At 49.7% G+C, this 23,135-nt stretch overlaps 1 protein-coding gene across 2 annotated transcripts in view; it reads left to right on the top strand.

The window, feature by feature from the left end:
- LCMT1 (leucine carboxyl methyltransferase 1) overlaps window positions 1-7,245 on the top strand; it is a 42,459-nt gene extending 35,214 nt beyond the window's left edge. Inside the window, exons 10-11 of one of the 2 annotated variants that reach the window (XM_081089646.1) lie at window positions 3,774-3,871; window positions 5,994-7,245. In XM_081089646.1, the coding sequence (XP_080945772.1) occupies window positions 3,774-3,871; window positions 5,994-6,016 (121 nt within the window). In that variant the 3' untranslated portion in view covers window positions 6,017-7,245. Of the gene's footprint in view, window positions 1-3,773; window positions 3,872-5,966 lie in introns of both variants that reach the window. The other variant, XM_081089645.1, reaches the window with a different exon arrangement.
- The last annotated feature ends 15,890 nt before the right edge of the window (window positions 7,246-23,135 follow it).

Here is a 23,135-nt window from a genome sequence, read left to right as displayed (position 1 = left end):
CCACGCCCCCTGAGAGCCATTCACAAGCAGGCGCCCCCCTTCTCGCACCCACGCCCTCTGAGAGCCATTCACAAGCAGGCGCCCCCCTTCTCTCACCCACGCCCCCTGAGAGCCATTCACAAGCAGGCGCCCCCTTTCTCTCACCCACGCCCCCTGAGAGCCATTCACAAGCAGTCGCCCCCCTTCTCGCACCCACGCCCTCTGAGAGCCATTCACAAGCAGGCGCCCCCCTTCTCTCACCCACGCCCCCTGAGAGCCATTCACAAGCAGGCGCCCCCCTTCTCTCACCCACGCCCCCTGAGAGCCATTCACAAGCAGGCGCCCCCTTTCTCTCACCCACGCCCCCTGAGAGCCATTCACAAGCGGGCGCCCCCTTTCTCTCACCCACGCCCTCTGAGGGCTGCTCACAAGCGGGCGCCCCCCTTCTCTGCACCTATAAAGAGAAGTGCTTACTGGCAGATTAGTGTTTTTTAATCGGTAGATTCACATTACACATGTGTCTATAAACCACCTTGCTTTCTAACAAACCTAACAATAGGTTATATTTATCTTTACCTGTCACAGCAGTGCGGTCCCTGTGGCCAGGGGGTGTATCGCTCCTGTGGTGTGTGGACGTGTGGGTGGATGGTGGTGTCCTGTGTTTTGTTTCTCTCTCTCTTTTCCTCTCCCTTCTCTCTCTAAAAAAAAAAAAAACCCAACACAATAAAAACATAATTAAAAAACACCACTGCGGGACACGCGGCCACGCTCACCTCTGGCCAGGGTGGGCGCCAGCGTGTTCGGTTTCTGTCGTTCTGTGCTTCTGCTCTGTGCTTCCTCCTGCCTTTGGGGACCCACAGGTAGAGTTGTTGGTCTCTTGCAAGATACTGAGAAAATACTTGGTCTTGCCTCTCCACAGCCCTTCTTAACTGTGGGAAGCACGACCTGTTTCCCAGTCTGCACATCAGATCCTTGAAGTGCTGTCTCCACGGGATCCGGCCAGTGCCTCCTGGTTCTAGTTTTCCGTCCCCACGGGCTGGTCTCCACTGGCTTCATGTCAGCGGGACTGTTGTGAAGAGTCCTGCTCTGGCACCTGTGACGCCACGGGGCTCGCGGCTCTCCTGGGAGCCCGGGGAGGAGCCTCACCGCCTGGGCCACTGGGCAGCGGCTCCGGGGCAGCCCGTCTCATGTCACCAAGGCCTTTGCAGACACGCGTCCCAACAGAGGGGGGTGAGGGGGGACAGCTCTGGTGTGTCTGCCCTGGGCACGGTCCTCCCCACTCTGAACGCCATGTAGTTGGTGTCCACATTCGCCAAGGGTTTTGGAGGATACTGCGCATGGAAAGCCCGAGGCAGGCCCGTTCACCGAGCCGGTGCTGCCTGCGCAGTGTGTGCTACGCCCTTTCTAAGCACAAGAGGAATAACTGGCCCGAACCGGGCAGAGATGAGCCTGCGTGTGGCGTTCGCAGCCGAGCTTGGAGGTCACTGCCTTGGTAGGGTGCTGGTTTCTTCTGGAACTTGGTATTAGGACGCCTGCCTTGAATGTCTTCTGATTCGTTGGGAACATCAGTCAGGAAGCAACCGAAGTCCTTTATGGATAAACGTTCTCACTTCAGATGTGACCCTTAGCCTGAATCCCGAGGCAGGAACACACACACACACACACACACACACACACACACGAACAGAAACGTGAAACGTGCACAAATGTGCACATCACACCTCCCTCCCCCACCCCCACACATAGCTTGGGCAAAAGCCAATGCCCAGTGCTGCTGTTGGCTATTGTGAATAGTAGGAATATGGGTCATGTTTTATTTTTTTCATACTTTTTGGAAATGCCTGAATTCCACCGCCCCCCCCCCCCCGTGTGCATATGGCCGAAAATATTAAAAAACCCATTTCATATATTTGTGCATGTTTCAATGTGTGCATACCTTCAAAAAGTTTACATTTAAAATGCTGTTTTGAAAAAAATCATACAAACATGATTAAGAAAAAGAAATGAACAAAAACAAAAGCCCTCACCCTACTCACTGCTCGCCACTACAGAAAACCACAGTGTTTTCTGTGGTTTCCAGGATGGCCTGCTCTGTGCACGTATGAGCACAGCGCCTCTCTGTGTAGAGGCAGTAAACCACGCACCTTGCCGCCTGAGCCGCCTGCGGTCTAAAGGCCGTGCTGCGTCCCAGAGGCTGTCCTGCAGGCTGCAGGCGTCCGTGCATGCTGGACCCGCCAGCGTCTAGGTCAGGGTCTTTGCTGTCCCGGCGTGGCGGCCGGAAGCTTCGGTGAGCACTCTGGGACGCGGCCCGGAGCAGGTGCAGGGCAGGGCATCCCGCTGCGAGCTGACGGGTGCCGCTGTCCCGGCAGGACGGCACCTCCCCAGCCCTCTCCACGGCATGCTGGCCTTGTGATCCTCAGTCTGAGGGTAGGAAGGTGTCAAGTATTTAAATCTACATTTCTTTTTCAAAAGTGAAATTGAAAACCTCTTGTTTTTCTTTTCTAGTGGACTTGTCTTTTAAAAATTAAAGTACAGTGGGACCTTGACTTACGAGTGTCCCAACTAACGAGTTTTTCGAGATCCGAGCCGTCTCTTGGCCGATTTTTTGCTTTGAGTTGCGAGCTAAAATTCGGGTTACGAGCCAGCATCAGATGCCCCACCGCTAGTTGGCGCAGCGAACGCCACAGTGAACGCCACAACATCAGCCCAGCATCACGTGTCTCACTCGCTCACTTTTTGATTTGACATACGAGTAATTTGAGTTACGAGCTCCGTCACGGAACAAATTAAACTCGTAAGTCAAGGCCCCACTGTATAGTTGACATATAGCATATAAATTTCAGATGACAACATAGCGATTCAACATGTATATACATGACTATTTTCGCTATGCTGTGCATTGCATTCTGTAACTTATTTTAAACTTTTATTGATTTTATTTTATTCTTATTTTTATTTTTGTTAATCCTCACCCAAGGATATTTTTTCCCATTGCTTTTTAGAGAGAGTGGAAGGGAGAGAGGGATGGGGAGAGAGAGAGATAAACTTCGATGTGAAAGAGACACATTGATTGGTGCCTCCTGCATGTGCCCTGACCGGGGCCAGGGATCAAACCTGTAATCCAAGTACATGCCCTTGGCTGGGAATTGAACCTGTGACCCTTGGGTGTGCTGGCTGACACTCTAACCACAGAGCAACACGGCCAGGACAAACTTTTATTGATATTTAGAGGAAAGGAGGGGAGGATGGAGAGAAGTCAAAGGAAAGAGAAGAAGAGGGAGAAACATCGAAGTGAGAGAGAAACATGAATGTGAGAGAGCAACGTTAATCATATGCCTCCTGTGCCCACCGGGAGTTGAACCTGCAACCTGGGTATGTGCCCTGACTAGACTCGAACCCACCACCTTTTGGCGTACGGGACTAGGCTCCAACCATCTGAGCCACCAGCCAGGGCTGTAACCCATTTAAGTGGAAGTGTGTGCCTCTATCCCCTTCACCTTTTCATCCTTCCCCCACCCCATCTGTCTTTTAAATGAACTTTTGAAGTTTTTCGTATTGAAGTACAACAGCTCTTTATGCAGCAAGGAATCTACCTTGGTTATTTACGTTGCAAATATTTTTTCTAGGTTGTCTTTTGATTTTGCTTATGGTGCTTTTCCTTCTTTTTAATAAAAATAAGTTACCGTGGAAGCGCTCCGTAGCTGCTCCTTGTAGGCTCTCACGCGGCCTGTGTCCTGAGCGCCTGGTCCTCGCTGTTAACTGTGCTCACCGTCTGTTCTGCGTTGACTCTGCAGGATCGAGGCCCTTGAGTTCCTGGACGAGCTGGAGCTCCTGGAGCAGCTCATGTGCCACTACTGCCTGTGCTGGGCCACCCGCGGGGGCAGCGAGCTAGGTACCGTCACTGTCCTTGCCCCAAAGTGGGACCTTTAAATCTGCAAGGAACGTACGACATCCGAGCTTTGGGTGCAGAGGGCACTAGCGCCCGTGCCTATGCCCGTGACCGTCTCGGGATTGGCCATGATGTCCCGTGTCCCACACACAGAAGCGGGGGGGTGTCACGGAGAGCCCGCACCAAACCAGCCAGCCACCCCGTGCAGGTGTGCGCAGGATCGCCGCAGGGAGGCGGAAGACCTTGCGTTTAAAGCAATAGTGATCTTAAAGTGACCAGGGTCTGTCTTTTCATCAGCTTATAGCCAGGTCTCCTGGGTGGTAAACACGGACCGGTGTCTCTCATCCACTGCGGGCAACACTGCCCTGTCGGCCGAGCGGGGCTCCCCTGGTGCTCCTGGCACCGGGGCCCTGGTCCAGTTTCTCCTCACAGCTTCCCACGTGGCCCTGCTTCCTCGGGGCATCTGCAGCCTGTGGAGAGTGCTTTAGATCCCAGCTCAGGCCTTGAACGTGGTAACTGCCCCGCAGGCTTCCTACAGATGTGTCCCAGGGAGGGGCAGTCCCTAGCCAGGCAGCTGATGCAGTGGGAGAACATGACCAAGGCCGGCTCTGACCCCGTGAGAAACTGCAGGCTGGCATGAGGCGGTTAATCATTGCCCTGGGCCTGTCTCCCCACTGCTTTATAAATTTACTCAGCTGTGCAGCTCAGCCCACAATGCCTTTTTCTATTTGTTTTTTTATTTAAAACTAGAGGCCTGGTCCATGACATTTGTGCACTTGAGGGGTGGGGGGTCCCTTCAGCCCAGCCTGCGCCCTCTTGCAGTCGGGGACCCCTCAGGGGATGTCCGACTGCCGGCTCAGGGGGAGCGGGCCTAGGCCAGCAGTCAGACATCCCTTGAGGGGTCCTTAGCACTGCCTCAGAGGCAGGAGAGCCTCCCGCCACCGCCGCTGCACTCGCCAGTCGTGAGCCTGGCTTCTGGCTGAGTGGTGCTCCCCCTGTGGGAGTGCACGGACCACCAGGGGGCAGCTCCTGCATTAAGCGTCTGCCCCCTGTGGTCAGTGCATGTCATAGTGACCTGTCGTTCCGCTGTTTGGTCCATTTGCATATCAGCCTTTTATTATATAGGATCCCTTAGTGGGGTTTTTATATTGGTATTCCCCTCCCAATTTTAAATGCAGTGTAATTTTTAGTAGAGCCTTTGAAAGCTGATAAGTATGATGAAGGAAATAACCACGTGGGTGCCCGCCACTGAGCACCTTGAGTGACTTTTCTCCTCTGCTTTTTCAGCTCTTGTGCTGCTGGCAGAGTTGAATTTGCAGGCTGTGTAGCTTTGATTGCTGATCTTTTCAACTCAGTATTTTTTTTTAAATATATTTTTTATTGATTTTTCACAGAGAGGAAGGGAGAGAGATAGAAAGTTAGAAACATCGATGAGAGAGAAACATCGATCAGCTGCCTCCTGCGCATCTCCCACTGGGGATGTGCCTGCAACCCAGGTACATGCCCTTGACCGGAATCGAACCTGGGACCTTTCAGTCCGCAGGCCGACACTCTATCCACTGAGCCAAACCGGTTTCGGCTCAACTCAGTATTATAACACGAGCATTCCCCTTGCTATTACAAACTCAGTGAGTGTAACTGTAATGGCTTCAGGAAATCCTGTCACGGGGCTATGTCCGAATTTACTTAACTTTCCCAACTTTGGAAATGCCAGTTGTGTGTGGCACTTCCAGTGGACTTTAGATTTTAGCATGACTGTGGTGAACGTTGTTATGACAGGGCTTCCTTTGTCCCCACCTCGCCTGGCTGCCATGATGCCGGTGCATGTGTGTGTGTGTGTGTGGGGGGGGGGGGGTGAAGAGCCGTGTCTGCATTTGCTAATGAGGCATGCGGCCCGCCGGCCGAAGTTTGACATGCTTGCACGGTTATGGGGCTTTCCTAGCCCTTTAAACTGCCCACGAGCACGGCCCCGTGTGGGCGCGTGTCCCTGTGCCAGCCCGTCTGAGGGAGCAGGACGGAGCTGCAGTGCCAGTGGCCTGTGCGGGGCGTCCCGGGGCGGGGCCAGGTCACTCCCACCTCCGAGTTCTCTCTTCTGCAGGAGCCTTTGCATCTCTGTTTCCCTCAGGCCTGACGGAGATCACTTGCTAACCTGGTCAGCGCAGAAGCCGCAGCCGCCGACCTTCCCGGAGCTGACATGCGGGGCCCAGAGTGCTGGCCAGGCCTCGTCTCCGTGCATCCCACCCTCCAGACATCGCTTCCTAGGGCTGCCGCTGCACTTCCTGCTCCGGTCGGCCTGCCTGTTAAATAAACCGCAGCTGCCAATGCCTGTGTGCTGGTCCTTCGCTCCCCTGGTGGGCTGTGTCCCCGCGTGAGCTGAACCCCGGCGTCCTGCGTCTGACCTGGGCCTGGCCGACTGCCTGGGTCAGACACAGCTCATGCCCTCCGTCCTCAGCGTTTACTCCATGTGCGCTTGCTTGCAGAAGCCGACATGGCACCTTGTATCTTGCCCGTGGGCCACCGGGTCCCAGGCTCCCCTTGGCTCCTGCCTCTGCCCCACCAGACTAGCCTGTGGACCTCCTCTCCCCCCTTGTTATCATGGAGGCTGAGCGAGGGCCCCTATAATGTCCTCCTGATCCCATCCCTCTGTTACCTTATTTGTAGGTATGACTAAGAATGTGGAGGAGACAGGTTACCAGGAGTTGGGGGTGGACCCAACATAACCCTGGGGTCCATAGAGCGGGTGGCGGGAAGTCAGAGTCAGAGGGGGCGTGGTGCCCACGCAGGGCCTGCAGCAACACTTTGGGGCAAAAGCGAGGACTATAGGGCACAAGGCGTCCCTCAGCACCCCCAGAAATAGCCAGCTTTGCCAGCACCCCGACTGGAGCCCAGGGAAACTGATTTCAGACTTCGGACCGGCAGAGCTTGTCTGAAGCCACCAGGTGAGTGCCATTTGTCCCAGCAGCCACGGGAAACGGGCCACAGAGTGCTTGTCCCACAACCCAGACACGAGTTCTGTCCCCCGACGAAGCTGAGCCTGCGCGCAGAGTGCAGCCCCCGCTCTCCCAGGAAGAAGATAGCGCTGCGTCCGGCTGCGTCCGCCATCTGAGTCAGTCGCGTCCCTGGAGCGAGGACTGCAGATGGCACTGCTCTGCCCCACACGGCACACGGGGACTTGCGCTGCGAGGCGGGCCTGACCCCATCACCCAGTGAGGGGCGTCGCCTTTCAGCCACCTTTCAGGTCTTCAGTTCCAGGAGGAGGCGCAGGCTGGCGCTGGTGGCTCTGTAACAGCCCATGGTTTTGCTTTTCATGGTTACCCATGGTCAACCGTGGTCCAAAACGATTAAATGGGAAATCCCAGAAATGATTCATAAGTTTTAAATGGCGTGATGTTCTGAGTAGTGTGATGAAACCTCACCATCCTGGCCTGTGGGATGGGAACCCTTTCTTTGTCCCGAGACGCCATGTGATAGACACTCCCCGCCCTTAGTCCTCAGGCAGCTGGGGTGTTGGAGGGGCCGCCCAGGTCTGGCAGGTGCCTGCCACCCTTATTAGTAATGCCACATGCTCCTGACTTTCGTTACTGCGTGTTGTAATTGTTCCATTTTATTATTGTTAATCTCTTACTGTGCCTAACTTATACATTAAGATTTATCATAGGTATGTGTGTATAGGAAAAATCAGCACATGCAGGGTTTGGTACTATGCAGTTCAGGCATCCACAGGGTCTCGGAGAGCATCCCCGCAGGTAAGGGGGTGACTGTAACTCTGGAGAGCTTGTCTGAGTTGAGTACAAGAGTAGAGTTTAGAAAGTCTAGAAGCAACGGGAGGCCTGCAGAGTTCACACCCAAACGTTCCTGGAAGCTGGGCATTTACAGAAGGTTCCACAGTGGGGAGGTCTGAACCTTTGGTGAAGACGTGGAGGCCAGATTTACCTCAAAATGTTAGGAGCTCACAGCCCTTAAATGCTTTAATGGTGGGTGAGGCTAAGGTCTTCACAGACAATGAGACTGCCAGCACCAGAGGCTGAGCCTTGCAAGGCAGCTGCTCAGATACAAAACGGACCCTCTACACCTCCTGAAACCCCGTGTCTGTAACAGCCACCCCCCCAGCTGACCACGGCCAGCCAGGCCAGCGCAGACAGACAGCCGGCCCACCCGCAGAATCGTGAGTGAACGGGATGGAATGGTGGTGGTTTTACCACTGCGTTGGGGGAGTTTGTTGCTCCTCAGTGGGGAATCACTGCAGGTGAGGGTGCGGGTCGGGGAAGAAGGCAGATCACTGGCGGGCTGGTCCCTCATTAATGCGCACTCTGTGCCACGCCGTGTGCTGGTGTGGCGTTAACCATGGACATGCAGACGTGGTCTCTGCTCACCGAGCACCGTCCAGCGGCGGCCGGCTCTGTCCTGTGGCCGGTGTGGGAGGGAGCCCTGGGAGGTGCTGGGAGAGATGTGCGAGCTGAGGCTGAGGGTGTGCAGGCGGGGGCACCGGGGTGGAAATGGAAGAGAGATTTCTGACTGTACGAGTGTGTGTGTGTGTGGGGGGGGGGGGGGGGGGAGCGGCTCCGCTGGCCAGAGCGTGTGCTTCAGTGGGCACACATGTCCTCTGTGGGCGGAAGGTGTGGCCGTGCAGCCCTGCCCCTGGAGTGTGGGTCTCTGCCCCATGCAGGGGTCCCCAACCCAGGGCAACAGAGAGGGGAGGGGGCCCGTGCAGCACTGGGTGGTGGGAATCGTGGGGATTCAGTCCGCCGGGGAGGCCGAGGCCACACCATCCCAGTCAAAGGGCCGCTGCTTTGTGACAGCGCCAGCCTGGGAAGCTCAGCCCGGTCTGCGGGAGGGGCCACTTGGCAGAACGCGAGGCCAGTGGAGGGTCTCACCAGTGCACCCAGAAGTGAATCTGAGGGACCCTATATTCTCTGGAAGAACGTATGGTGGAGAGCAGGGGAGGGGCTGGACAGTGTGGCCCAGCAAAGAGGATGGGTCCTGCCCACCTTGAGCACAGGGGAGGCACCCTTACCCCCACCTGTGCAAGGCTGGTGCTGCCTCATCCTGCTGCGACCTGAGGCCAGAGGAAGGGGCTCTGGGGTGGAAATCTGCGCCTGTGGCTGAGTCTGGTGATGCGGGGCCCTCAGGTATTTGGTCTGGTTGGAACCTTGGTGGAGGCACGCCCAGTGGGGGCCAGCCACGCTGAAAGATTGAAGTGCAAAGTGGAGCGGACTTTAAAAGTTCTTTTAATCCCTTCTAGCTTGGGGTGGCAACAAGGGGTTGCCAGTAACCTGGGCAGAGCTGAGGCATGGGAAGAAGAGGAAGTGCCATCCTCCCTCCTACAAGCTATGGGCACCACGCACAACGCGAATCTGTTGAAACCACCCAAGCCAGGTCCAAGACACCACCTAGAGTCCATTTCCATGGGGAAGGGAGAGAAGCTCCGAAGAGGGACATTCAAGGTGTGAGACCCTCTGGGCTATGGAGGCCCCGCCCACCGAACTACTTGGGGCTCTGCCCTGCAGGGCTTCAGTCAGATAGCCCAGGGCCAGACAGGGAGAGTGACTCGCATTGACCTACATCACACAACCTCTCAGGAGACTCAGGACTGGCATACCAACAGGCCAGATTCAACAACATGGGAGCAAAATCCAGCAAACTCCACGAATAGCAGATCAAAGGATTTTTTTTCCTTTCTTCTCTTTTTATTTTAATTTTCTTTTTCTGCTTTTCTTTTCCTATTCTACATTTTATTTTATTATTTTATTTTTTATTATTCATTATTTTAACAATGATTATTCTTTCACTTTTTATTCTTATTCTTTTTCTTTTTCACATTCTCTTTTTTTTGGTTATTTTTTAAAAATATAAACTAATTCTTTTGGTTTGGTGCTTTTTTTTTAGAGATTATATTCTTTTAAAAAATATATATATTGATTTTCTTCAGAGAGGAAGGGAGAGGGATAGAGAGCCAGAAACATTGATGAGAGAGAAACATCGATCAGTTGCCTCCTGCACATCTCCTACTGGGGCTATGCCCGCAACCAAGGTACATGCCCTTGACTGGAATCCAACCCGGGACCCTTCGGTCCCCAGGCCGATGCTCTATCCCCTGAGCCAAACCAGTCAGGGCGGTTTGGTGCTTTTTGTTGTTGTTCTCATGTTGTTTTCAGTTTGTTCAGTTTGTTTTGTTCTGTCAGCACCTGTATAACAGTTGGCACAATGTGGTCAGGCTTGAGCCTCACAGTCAGCAAGCCTGAGGGCTGAGCCCACCCATGAACAGGAGGACAACAGCAATGAAGACCCAAATACAACAGGAGGGTTCACATAAGCCACACAAGCAGCATTCCTAGTGCACACAGCTCAGAAGATCAAGGAGATTGCACTACTGGATCCCACAAGAAGGCCAACCCACCAAGTCTGGGAGGCATAGCAGTCTTATCCAATATACAGAAACAAACACAAAGAAGCAGTAAAAATGGGGAAACAAACAAATAAAAAAAAACAGACCCCAAATGAAAGAACAGGAGGAATCTCTAGAAAAAACACACACAAAGGGAAATGGAGGAAAGCAATTTACCAGAAACAGCGTATAAAGTAATGGTTTTTAGAATGCTCATGAAAAAGGACACAGAAACAGTGAACAACAACCAGTCAGAAGTGAAGACTGACAGCTGAAATGAAAAATACACTGGAAGGAATTAATAGTTGGTTAGAAAAAGCAGAGGACTGAATCAGAAAATTAGAAGATAAGGTAGAAAAAAGTCAATCAGAGTAACAAAAAAGAAGAAAGAATGAAAAAGCATGAGGACAGTTTAAGGGAACTTTGGGATATCATGAAGCATAAAAACATCTCCATCATAGAGGTACTCCAAGGAGAAGAAAGTAAGCAAGGAATAGAGAACATGTTTGAAGAAATAATGACAGAAAACTTCCCTAAAACGGCAAAGGAAAAAAATCACACAGGTTCAGGAAGCACAGAGTCCCAATTAAGATGAACACAAGGAGAGCCATACTAAGACACATCATAATTAAAATGGCAAACATTAAAGACAAAGAGAATCTTAAGGGCAGCGAGAGAGAGGCAGGCAGTCAGTTACCTAAAAGGAAGCTCCCATAAGGTTGTCAGTTGATTTATCAAGAGAAACTCTACAGGTCAGAAGGGAATGGCATGACATTTTCAAAGTAATGAAAACTGAGGTTATAAAACCAAGACTGCTCCATCCAGCAAGGCTATCATTCAGAATTGGAGGTGAAATAAAGAGCTTCCCAGACCAAAAAAATTAAAAAGGCTAAAGAAGTTAATTACCGCCAAACTAGCATTGCAAGAGATGTTAAAGGGACTGTTGTAAGAAGAAGCGAGAGAGAGAGAGGCATAAGAAATAAAAATGACAATAAATAAGTACCTATCAATAATAACCTTAACTGTAAATGGTTAAATGCTCCAATCAAAAGACATAGGGTAACTAAATAGATAAGAAATCTTGACCCATATATATATGCTGTCTCCGAGTGACCCACCTCAGAACAAAAGACTCACAAATGAAAGTGAAGGTGGGAAAAAATTTTCCATGCAAATGAAAACTATATCTATAAAAAAGCTGGGGTAGTAATATTCATATCTGACAAAATAGACTTCAAAACAAGAAACAAAAGAGGTCTCTACATAATACTAAAGGGGTCAATCCAACAAAATAGAATCCTTGTAAACATATATACATCCAATATAGGATGTTTCTTAAAAGGTGGCAGCACTTAGAGAATTGCAGTCTGACAATTTTATTAGAATCAGAAATTGTCCATTGGACAAAAATCCTCTTTTAAAACAAAAGCAGAGAAACAAAAGCAGAGGAATGTCATTACATTACTTGTTCCACTCCTTATTGATTCTTTTCTTTATTGAGATATAATTTAAACTTAACATTATATTAGTTTCAGGTGTGCAACATGATTTGGTATTTGCACATATTGCAAAATAATCAGCACAAGTCTGGTTAAGATCCTTCACTCCACAGAGTCGCAAACTTTTTGTGTGTGTGATAAGAACGTTTAAGATCTACTCTCTTAACAATTCTCAAATACAGGACCACTTTGTTAGCTACAGTCGCCATGCTGTGCATCACCCCCCATGACTTATTTTACACTGGAAGTGTGTACCTGGATCCACTTCACCCATTTTTATGCAAATTAAAACCACAATGAGAGACCATTGTGCACCTATTAGAAGCTCTAAGACCCCAAAGTCTGGCCTCACCCACTGTTGGGAGAACACAGCAGCTGGACTTGGCAGGTGTGACTACATGGGCATTTTGGAAAACAGGCTGTTGGTTTCTTTATTTTATTTTATTTATCATTTTTTTTTATTTCTTAAAGTATTACAAAGAGTATTACACGTCTCCTTCCCCTCCCCTGACATTCCTCCAGCCTCCCCCACCCCCCAGTGTCTTGTGTCCATTGGTTATTCTTATATGCATGCATATAAGTCCTTTGGTTGATCTCAACACCGCCCCCCCCCCCGAAACCTCCCCAGGCTTCCCACTGTAGTTTGACAGTCTGCTCAAATGCTGCTCTGCCTCTGTATCCATTTTTGTTCATCAGTCTATAATGGTCCTTATTATCCATAAATGAGTGAGTTCATGTGGTATTTTTTTCGGCTTCCCAAGGGCCGTCTCAGCCTCACAGGGGCCGTCCCAGCCTCACAGGGGCCGTCTCAACCTCACCGGGGCCATCTCGGCCTCACCGGGGCCATCCTGGCCTCACAGGGGCTGTCCCAGCCTCACAGGGGCTGCCTCAGCCCTATGGGGGCCGCCTCAGCCTCTCAGGAGTTTTGGAAAACAGGCTGGTGGTTTCTTTTTTTAAATATATTTTTATTGATTTCAGAGAGGAAGGGAGAGGGAGAGAAAGAGATAGAAACAATGTTGAGAGAGAATCATTGATCGGCTGCCTCCTGCACACCCGCTACTGGGGATCGAGTCCAAAAGCCGGGCATGTGCCCTTGACTGGAATTGAACCTGGGACCCTTCAGTCCACAGGCCGATGCTCTATCCACTGAGCCAAATCAGGTGAGTGCACTTCTGCCGTTCCACTCCTAGGTATTTCCTCCAGACAGATGAGAGTGTGTGTCATTAATAAGACTTGTACAGAAATGTTCAGAGGTGCTGGATTTGGAACATCCTGAAACTAGAGAAACGTTCCCCCGTGGGTGTGTGGATAAACACACGGGTCATCCTACAACAGAACACTACACAGCAGGCAGAAGAAACGAGCCCCCTCCCCCCAACACCCCCACGGACGAGCCTAAAACAGATGTGCTGACTGAAAGAAGCCCGGTGTCGCAAGGAAACTTTCGAAGGTGACACATGTCACGCTCTTGATTTTGGTGATGGCTCCGTGGGTGTGCGCATGAGCCAAAACTGCTCAACTGCACACCTTAAATGTGTAATTTATTGTCTATGAGTTATACCTCAATAAATTATTCCCGTTCTAGGAATAACTTTTCTAAAACCAAATGAGGCAGTCAGTGATTTCTGGCTCTGTTCTGGGCCGGGGCCGGGGCCCGCTGACCTCATTTCTGCTGGCAACTTCAGCGAGTGAGATCATAACAGGCGTGGTAAAGCCTGCTGGGTTTAAAGGCGATTTCTAGCTGTGTGTAATGTTCTATCCCCCGGACACGGATACTGTGTCATGCCAACAGCGCAGTTTCAGTCAGTAGTCCATTCTTAGGGACCACAGATTCACCCACAGCTTTCCTCTTGGTTATGTCCAGAAAGTAACTTCCTAAAAGCTGGTCGGTTTTATTTTTAGCTTTTTATTGAAATACTAGAGAGTACTAGAGGCCCAATGCATGAAATTCATGCAAGAGTAGGCCTTCCTTCCCCTGGCTGCCAGCACTGGCTTCTCTCTGGCACCTGGGACCTGAGCTTCCCTCGCAGCCCCAGCTTCATCCGGAAGGTCGTCCGGAAGGATGTCTGGTCTAATTAGCATATTACGCTTTTATTATTATAGACAACACACATGGAAAGTACATGAATGTAGCAGCTGAATGAATTTTCGCAACGGGGACTCACCAATGCAGCCGCCAGCATCTGGGTCACGAACAGGATGGGAGTGCCCCGAAGTCTCCACGCGCCTATCCCACCACTGCCTCCCAAAGCTGATAGCAGTTGGCTTTGCTGGTGTTTGAACTTCATGTGGCTCAGGGTGTGCTCTTGTCTGTCTGACTTTTTCCACTTTGTTTGTGACATTGATTTATTTGCTACCTGGTCTGCGTGGCTTGAATTTTCCTTGATGCTTTCTCTCTTACCCTTTCTCTCCTTATACTCCTCATTCAAGGATATGTTTCTATTGATTTGAGAGAGAGAGGAGACGGGGAAAGAAACAGACAGAGAAACATGGACTGGTTGCCTTCTGTATGTGCCCAGACTAGGGTTCGAACCCGCAACCTCTTGGTATGGAGCGACGCTCCAACCAATTGAGCCACCGGCCGGGTCCCTTACTCTCTTTAGTAACATCCTATCTTAGCTGAGACGTGAAGGATGAGTAGGATTTTGCCAGATTTAGGGAACAGTTTGAGTAAAAGAAACAGACTGTCCAAACGCCTGAGGGTGAGTACAGCTCAGGGGTGTTTTAAACACTGAGAGCGACATCTATTGTGGCCATTCAGACAGTTGCCAGGTTTTTCTGCAATAAATGATGGAATCAAAAATCCCTGCACAGACACTTTCCCATTAGAGGTTTTGTGTTCATAGGATCAGTTTGCAGCCACGAGGCTGCTGGGTCTTGAGGAATGTGGATTTAACTATTTAATAAGTGTTGCAAGATTGTGTTACGGATATTGTAGCAAGTTACATTCCCACCAGCAATGTTTGAGTTTGCCTATTTCTCCATCTTTGTCAGCATCGAACGGCAATCACTTAAAAATGTTCTGTTGCTTTAATTTGAAGTGTTTTCTGGCTGTTAGAGAGACTGTCTTTTCATGTTTGTTGACTATTGGATTTCCTCTTCTGTGGGATGATTTAATGTTGATAGTTGTTACGATCCAATAAAAGCAGCAGGTGACAAGAGACCATTCTGGCTCCTCTTGTGGACGGAGCCACTGTGGCTGCCGTGCGGATGGTGTGCAGGCCGTCCTCGTGGGTGAGACTCATGGGCCGCTTCCTCGGTCCATTGAGGTCCCGGCTGTCAGTTCTGAAATAGCCAACACGTCTGATGCCTGGTTACCATGCCTCTCAAGAGCCAGCATTTGAACGTGGCACTGCTGGGGATCCATGGGTGCTGCTGGCTTCCACGGGGGAGGGAGGTGCTCAGGCTCAGACTAGCGTGTGATCTGAGCCACTTGGTGGACATCAGCCACCCTTCCAGCAATGAGGGGGAGGCTCTGCGTTGTCTGTGACTGTCCCTGAGCACACAGCTCAGCATCTGCCTTACAACAGTGGCCACGTTCAGGGAGAAACGCAACAGACAGCCCAGTGTCTCCGGAAGGGGCGGGCGGGAGGGAGCGCATGGCCGGAGGGAGGCGTCTCTGCAGAGGGAGAGGGAGCCCGACTCGGCCACAGGACAGGCTGTTTCCTCCGGTGGCTCCCACGCTCCTGGCTCACGATGTTCCCGCCAAAGCACACCTAGGGCTGCTGTTATTCGGAAGTTAGTGCCAGAATCTTAGCACTTCCATCTGAACAACTTAGTATTTAAAACCCCACATACGGGCATGCATTTTTATTTCCTTCTTAAGTAACTATAACTAAATAACTTGGTTTAATTGGGTTCTTAAACAACTTTCTTTCTTAAACAGTTACTTACCGTGGGCTGTGTGCTTTGGGGCCCTGCAGCTCCCTGAGCAGACAGGTGGGGTGCCGCCACCCTCTTCCTCTTCCACATTCATGCTCACATTACTTCTCTTGTTATGGTGACCCCACAAAACCAACTTTGCAAAGCTGTGGTGTCCATTGAAAGGAATGTAGGCTATTTATTATTACACCTGGGAATGACCTTGAGCTAGTAATTTGCACGGTATCTGACAGATGTTAGCATCATGATATTCCCCCTGGACAGTTAAAACATCCCCCCCACCCCGCGGAGTCCCCCGTGGCTCCCTCGGGTGCCCTGGGCAACTCTGGGACGGGCAGGCTGATTTAACCAGAAGTGGTCTTGGGGCTGGTCGGGAGGTGTAGTGATGTCATCAACGCTCCATCCATCAGGGTCTCAGGATGGCGGCCATGGCCCCGGCGTCCCTTCTTGGGTGGCGGCCAGCCACAGTAGAGGCAGGAGGGAAGGGCCGTGTGCCCGGTGAAGTGCGGCTGCTTTGACACCCCTGCACCTGCAGGCGGATGGCAGGTAGGGGCCTGCAGGTGCCGAGCCGTCTTGCATGTTGCATCCTAACAGCGGCACAAATTAGAGACTTGGTCACGTCAGCTGGCCCCGGGGAGACTGGGAAGTTTGCTGGTCAAACAGTGTCTGAGAAACCATTGTACCCCCGCCCACCGGTTAGTCTGATGATTTTTTTTGTTTATGGAGACATCGGGCCAGGCCAAAATTCTTAGGTGGTGGAAATGTGTTGTTTTGCTGCGTGTTTTCCTGGAGGGCCGCTGGCTTCGGCTACGGCGTTGGCGCTGGCTGTAGTGAGGGAGGAGCACGCACGTTTGAGCAGTGATTTCAGCCTGTGTGCCGCGGAACACCTGTGGCCACAGAAGGTTTCAAACCTGCAATACCTGACTGTTTAGGCAGGGGCTCTGACCTCTTTTCCCTTAGATTGTCAAAATAAATAAATAAATAAATAAAAAATGACAACAGCCAACGCAACAATAGCTGTCTGGTGTGAATAAATAGAAATTATACCTTGTTGTTGTTTTTTTGTCAGATGGGCAAAATATATTTTTTGGGTGTGATGCAGAATTTCATTTTATTTTTTTAAATATGTTTTTATTGATTTCAGAGAGGAAGGGATAAGGCGAGAGAGAGAGAGAAAAAAAACCAACCATCAATGATGAGAGAGAATCATTGATCAGCTGCCTCCTGCACACCCCCTACTGGGGATCGAGCCTATAATCCCGGCATGTGCCCTGACTGGGAATCGAGCCATGACCTGCTGGTTCATAGGTTGATGTTCAACCACTGAGCCATGCCGGCTGGGCGGATTTTATTTTTTTTATATTTTATTGATTTTTTACAGAGAGGAAGGGAGAGGGATAGAGAGTCAAAAACATCAATGAGAGAGAAACATTGATCAGCTGCCTACTGCACACCCCTACTGGGTATGTGCCCACAGCCAAGGTACATGCCCTTGACTGTATTTGAACCTGGGACCCTTGAGTCCGCAGGCCAACACTCTATCCACTGAGCCAAACCAGTTAGGGCGACTGGGTGGATTTTAGTAATTAGTTTATGTGTCATGAGATGAAAAGGCAGAAATCCCTGTCTAGAGGATGGACACCCAGCAGGCCTGGAGGCAGGGAGGCAGGGCCCTGGTTGGAGATTTGAACGAGGAGCAGTTGGCCAGAGGACAAGAGAAACAAGGGCAGCGCAGGTGAGAGGGGCGAGGCACACCGCTCACCTGACAGGTGTTGGCATCACGGGCAGGAGACGAGTCTGGGGTGCCTGGCTAAGGGGGTCGGCTGTGCCCTGGAAGCCACAGTGGCACTGAAAGGGTTCAAGTTAGGGATGGGCATGATTAAACCAACAATCTGGGCGACAAACCTTCCTTTCCCGACGTGTAGCACACAGCCAGACCCCTTTCCCGACTCCTCTGTGGTCAGGCGGGGCTGTGGGACAGAATTTTTTTTTTCCAATAAAAAAAAGATTTTGGATTTAATAATATTATCAAAACTGTACGAATATAGTATAATATCACAAAAGTTGTAGGAAATATTAAATATCTGCAAAAAACGATTACTTCTATTCTAAAATATTTTTTTTCTCTGGCTCTATTTTTGTTCATCAGTTTATGTTGCATATTATATTCCATAAATGAGTGAGATCATGTGGTATTTATCTTTCTCTGACTGGCTTATTTCACTTAGCATAATGCTCTCCAGTTCCATCCATGCTGTTGCAAATGGTAAGAGTTCCTTCTTTTTTACAGCAATGTAGTATTCCATCGTGTAGATGTACCACAGTTTTCTAATCCACTCATCTGCTGATGGGCACTTAGGCTGTTTCCAAATCTTAGCTATGGTGAATTGTGCTGCTATGAACATAGGGGTGCATATATCCTTTCGGATTGGTGTTTCTGGTTTCTTGGGATATATTCCTAGAAGTGGGATCACTGGGTCAAATGGGAGTTCCATTTTAAATTTTTAGAGGAAACTCCATACTGTCATCCACAGTGGCTGCACCAGTCTGCATTCCAACCAGCAGTGAAGGAGGGTTCCTTTTTCTCCGCATCCTCTCCAGCACTTGTCGTTTGTGGATTTGTTGATGATAGCCATTCTGACAGGTGTGAGATGGTACCTCATTGTTGTTTTGATTTGCATGTCTGGGATGATTAGTGACTTTGAGCATGTTTTCATATGTCTCTTGGCCTTCTGTATGTCCTATTTCAAAAACTGTCTATTGAAGTCCTTTGCCCATTTTTTGATTGGATTGTTTATCTTCCTTTTGTTAAGTTGTATGAGTTCCCTGTAAATTTTGTATATAAAACCCTTATCAGAGATAGCATTGGCAAATATGTTCTCCCATGCAGTGGGCTTTCTTGTCATTTTGCTGATGGTTTCTTTCATTGTGCAAAAGCTTTTTATTTTGATGTAGTCCCATTTGTTTAATTTCACCTTAGTTTCCATTGCCCTAGGAACTGTATTCGTAAAGATATTGCTACGACATATGTCTGATATTTTGCTGCCTATGGATTCTTCTAAGATTTTTATGGTTTCCCGTCTTACGTTTAAGTCCTTTATCCATTTTGAGTTTATTTTTGTGTATGGTGTAAGTTTGTGGTCTAGTTTCATTTTTTTGCATGTATCTGTCTAATTTTCCCAACACCATTTATTAAAGAGACTATCTTGACTCCATTGCATGCTCTTGCCTCTGTTGTCAAATATTAATTGAGCAAAATGGCTTAGGTCGATTTCTGAGTTCTCTGTTCTCTTCCATTGGTCTATATGTCTGTTCTTATGCCAGTACCAGGCCGTTTTGAGAACATTGGCTTTGTAATATAGCTTGATATCTGGTATTGTGATCCCTCTGACTTTTTTCTTCTTTCTTAGGATTACTGTGGCTATTCTGGGTCTTTTTTTATTCCAGATGAATTTTTGGAGAGTTTGTTCTAGGTCTGTGAAATATTCCGTTGGTATCTTAATGGGGATTGCATTGAATCTATAGTTTGCTTTGGGTAGTATGGACATTTTAATGATGTTGATTCTACCAGTCCATGAACATGGTATATTCTTCCATTTGTTTATGTCTTCCTCTATCTCTTTTTTCAACGTCCTGTAGTTTTCTGAGTACAGGTATTTTACTTCCTTAGTTTAGTTTATTCATAGGTATCTTAATCTTTTTTGTTGTAATGATAAATTGGATTTTTTTTTAGTTTCTATTTCTGTGAGTTCATTATTGGTGTATAAAAAAGCCATAGATTTCTGGATGTTAATTTTGTATCCTGCTACATTGCCGAATTCATTTATTAAGTCTAGTGGTTTTTCGATGGACAGAATTCTTACTAATCAAACCTGGGTAGCCCATGAAAACCTCCTGCACAGCGCCTCACATTCTCTCTTTCCCATGTGCTGGCTGGAGGAGGAGATCTGAGGACCTAGATGGTGGGTCTCCAAGTGGAAGTGGCCTGGATCCCTGAGTCACATGTGGTAAAGAGCATGCTATGGACCATTATGTGAACAATGAGTCCTTTTTTATTATATGAAGCCATTGAAACGTTGGGGTTATGTGTTACACAGGTTAGTCTACTCTAATACAAAACATATTAATAGCCACGATATGTTGGGCACCTGCTCTGAATTGGGCACTTGGCTAATAAGCACACTGTCTCATTTCATCCATTTTACAACCCTGTGGGGATAGATACCACCATTAGCCCATCCTATATAATAAAAGCCTAATATGCTAAGTGTCCAGTTGGCCTGTTGGCCGATCAACCAATCAAAGCATAATATGCTAATGATATGCTAAGGCTGCTAAACTGCTCGCTACGATGTGCACTGACCACCAGGGGGCAGATGCTCTGACTGGTAGATTAGCTTGTTGCTGGGGTCTGGCTGAGCGAGATGGGCTGGATACGCCCTTGAACCCTCCTGTGGTCCCTCCCCAGCTGGCCAACCTCCTGCGTCCCTCCCTGGCCCCAATTGTGCATGGGTGGGGTCCCTCGGCTTGGCCTGCGCCCTCTCACAATCCGGGACCCCTCAGGGGATATCAGAGAGCCGGTTTTGGCCTGATCCCGCAGGCCAGGCAGAGGGACCCCACTAGTGCATGAATTCATGCTCCAGGCCTCTAGTTTTTTATGAAAGAGGAAACTGAAGCAGAGAGAGCAGGCAGAGATGGAGAAGTCTGATCCCCAAGCCTGGACCAAAGAGTCCACCTGGGCCCGGCTCACTCCCAGTGTCAGAGGAATGGGTTAAAACAGAGTGAGGCAAGGAGACCAGATGAGGATTTATTCTAGTTTTACCAGCTGGAAGGTTCTGCCTGTGAAGTGGGGAAATGCCTGAGAATTGCCCAGTGCAGAGCCTGGCACCTGGAACCTGTACACTGAAGGTTCGATTTTCTTCAAGAGACCAAGCAAGGACTGACAAAGCCTGGGTGAGAACAGGAGAAAAATATTCCAGAAGCAGCACTTGGCAGGATTTGGGCAAAGAATGAGGGAGATGGGGAAGTGGAGGGCTGGACCTCTATCTTATGTTGCCATTTGCAGGACCGGCAGGAAGGGCATAAGATACATCTGGTGCTCTGTGCTGTGGGAGGAAAGGAGGGCGAGAACGGGCCCCAGATAATCAGCAGAGAGCAGACCCCACACCTTCCGACACGTGTGGATGTCCAAGAGGCGCTGCATTCTGGGTCTCCTGCCAAAAAGAGCCACCCACAAGCTGTCCACCCACTCCTGTGTGGAGGCGCTGCTTTGTATCTACACACATTTGGGCAAGCTCTTTGTGCCTTGTTTTTATCATCTGAAGATGGGATGAGAAGCAATCAAGACTTACCTCATAGGGTTGTTATGGATACACGCAGAGTGTGTTAGGTATGTGGTGACTAGTCAATAAGGGTGGAAAGCGTCAGTAAAACCCTTGCATCTGTGGCACCGTTTCTCCATCTGTACATACAAACCCTGAGCTGCTGTGAGCATGACCCGAACCTGCTGGTCCTGTTCACTGTGCATTTCCACATGGCTCAGGTGGGGGCTGTTTCACTGAAGGCATTTAAATATTTGCTGAATGGATGAATAAGGAAACCCTTCTCTCCTTCCTTCTATCCATCCATCTTTCCATCCATCCATCCATCCATCCATCCATCCATCCTTCCTTCCTTCCTTCCATCCTTCCTTCCATCCATCCATCCATCCATCCATCCATCCATCCATCCTTCCATCCATCCATCCATCCATCCATCCATCCATCCATCCTTCCTTCCTTCCATCCATCCATCCATCCATCCATCCATCCTTCCTTCCTTCCTTCCATCCATCCTTCCATCCATCCATCCATCCATCCATCCTTCCATCCATCCATCCATCAACATCCATCCATCCATCCATCCTTCCTTCCTTCCTTCCATCCATCCATCCATCCTTCCTTCCATCCATCCATCCATCCATCCATCCATCCATCCATTTATCCTTCCATCCATCCATCCATCCATCCATCCATCTATCCATCCATCCATTTATCCTTCCTTCCTTCCTTCCTTCCTTCCTTCCTTCCTTCCTTCCTTCCATCCATCCATCCATCCTTCCTTCCTTCCTTCCTTCCATCCACCCACCCATTCATCCATCCATCCATCCATCCATCCATCCATCCATCCTTCCTTCCATCCATCCATTCATCCATCCATCCATCCATCCATCCTTCCTTCCATCCATCCATCCATCCATCCATCCACCCACCCATCCATGCATCTATCTTCCATCCTTCTCCCTTCCTTCCTCCTCCCTTCCCTCCCTCCCTCCCTCCCTCCCTCCCTCCCTCCCTCCCTCGCTCCTTTCCTTCCCTTCTTCCCTCCTTCCTTACATTTTAAAAAGCACTTGAATGTAGTGGCTTAATTCAGTGTTTTTTTGTTTGTTTGTTTTCAATTGTGGTAAAATATATGTAGCATAAATTTACGAAATCAATTATTTTAAGTGTGTGGGCCAGCGGCTTTAAAGTGCCTTCCCATTGTTGTGTCATCACCACCATCCACCTCCAGACTTCATCTTCCCAAACTGAAGCTCTGTGCCATTAAACACAAACCCCCCTTCCCCTCCCCAGCCCCTGACAGCCACCATTCTACCTTCTCTCTGAATTTATCTACTCTCGCTACCTTGTATAAGTAGAATCATACAGTACTTGTCTTTTTTTGTGACGTAGCCCAAAAGTTTTGCAATCACAAACCCTGTGAAACTTAAGCTTCCTGAAGCTCCACGTCCCCATCTGTAAATGTACTGTTATTAAGGTACCTGCCTAATGGGGTTGTTGTGGGGGTTAAATGAGATAGCACATGTAAGGTATGTAGCCCAAAGCCTGGCACGTTAGAAAGTACTCAATAAATATTGATTACACATCAATACATGTTATAAATTAGTAGGCAGCTCATTGTGCTTATCATGTGACTGGCACTGTCGGAAGCACTTTACACGTATGTGCTGACTCCGTAAGCCTCACAGCGACCCTGGTCACCACCATCCGCACATGGTAGGGTGCAAGCTAAAGTGCAGAGATGGTAAGTCAGTGCTCAGAGTTGGGGCGGAACCCCCGGTGGCCTGTTTCTAAGGCCCACGGCTTCTCCACGGGCCCAACTGCCTGTCAGTGAAGGGTCACCCGTCACAGCTCGGCCTGGATCAGGCGATGAGGTGCATGAGCGGAGGTGTCGGTTCTCGTGAATGAGGAGATGTCTGTGGGAATTGGCGGAACGACCTGAGGATGAGTCGGCTGCTGCCTCCCGTGTGCGGGCCTAACCGGGGGCAGTCCTCACATCCTCTTGCACATGCGGGTCTGCTTTGAACCCTGACGGTGTCCGCGGGGGCTGGGCCTCCCCTCCAGATGCTGCCGCCAAGCCAGCGCCTTCCCCTGGTGGCAGAAAGCGCAGCAATCCTTAACCAGCCCCTGCCCTGCCCAGCTGAGATTAAAAAGAAAACTGTTTCCTTTTCTGGGCCGCAGGG

This window comes from Myotis nattereri (genome assembly GCF_964212035.1).
Source record: "Myotis nattereri genome assembly, chromosome: 4".
NCBI classification, from domain to species: Eukaryota; Metazoa; Chordata; class Mammalia; order Chiroptera; family Vespertilionidae; genus Myotis; species Myotis nattereri.
This window is presented reverse-complemented; position numbering and strand designations above follow the sequence as displayed.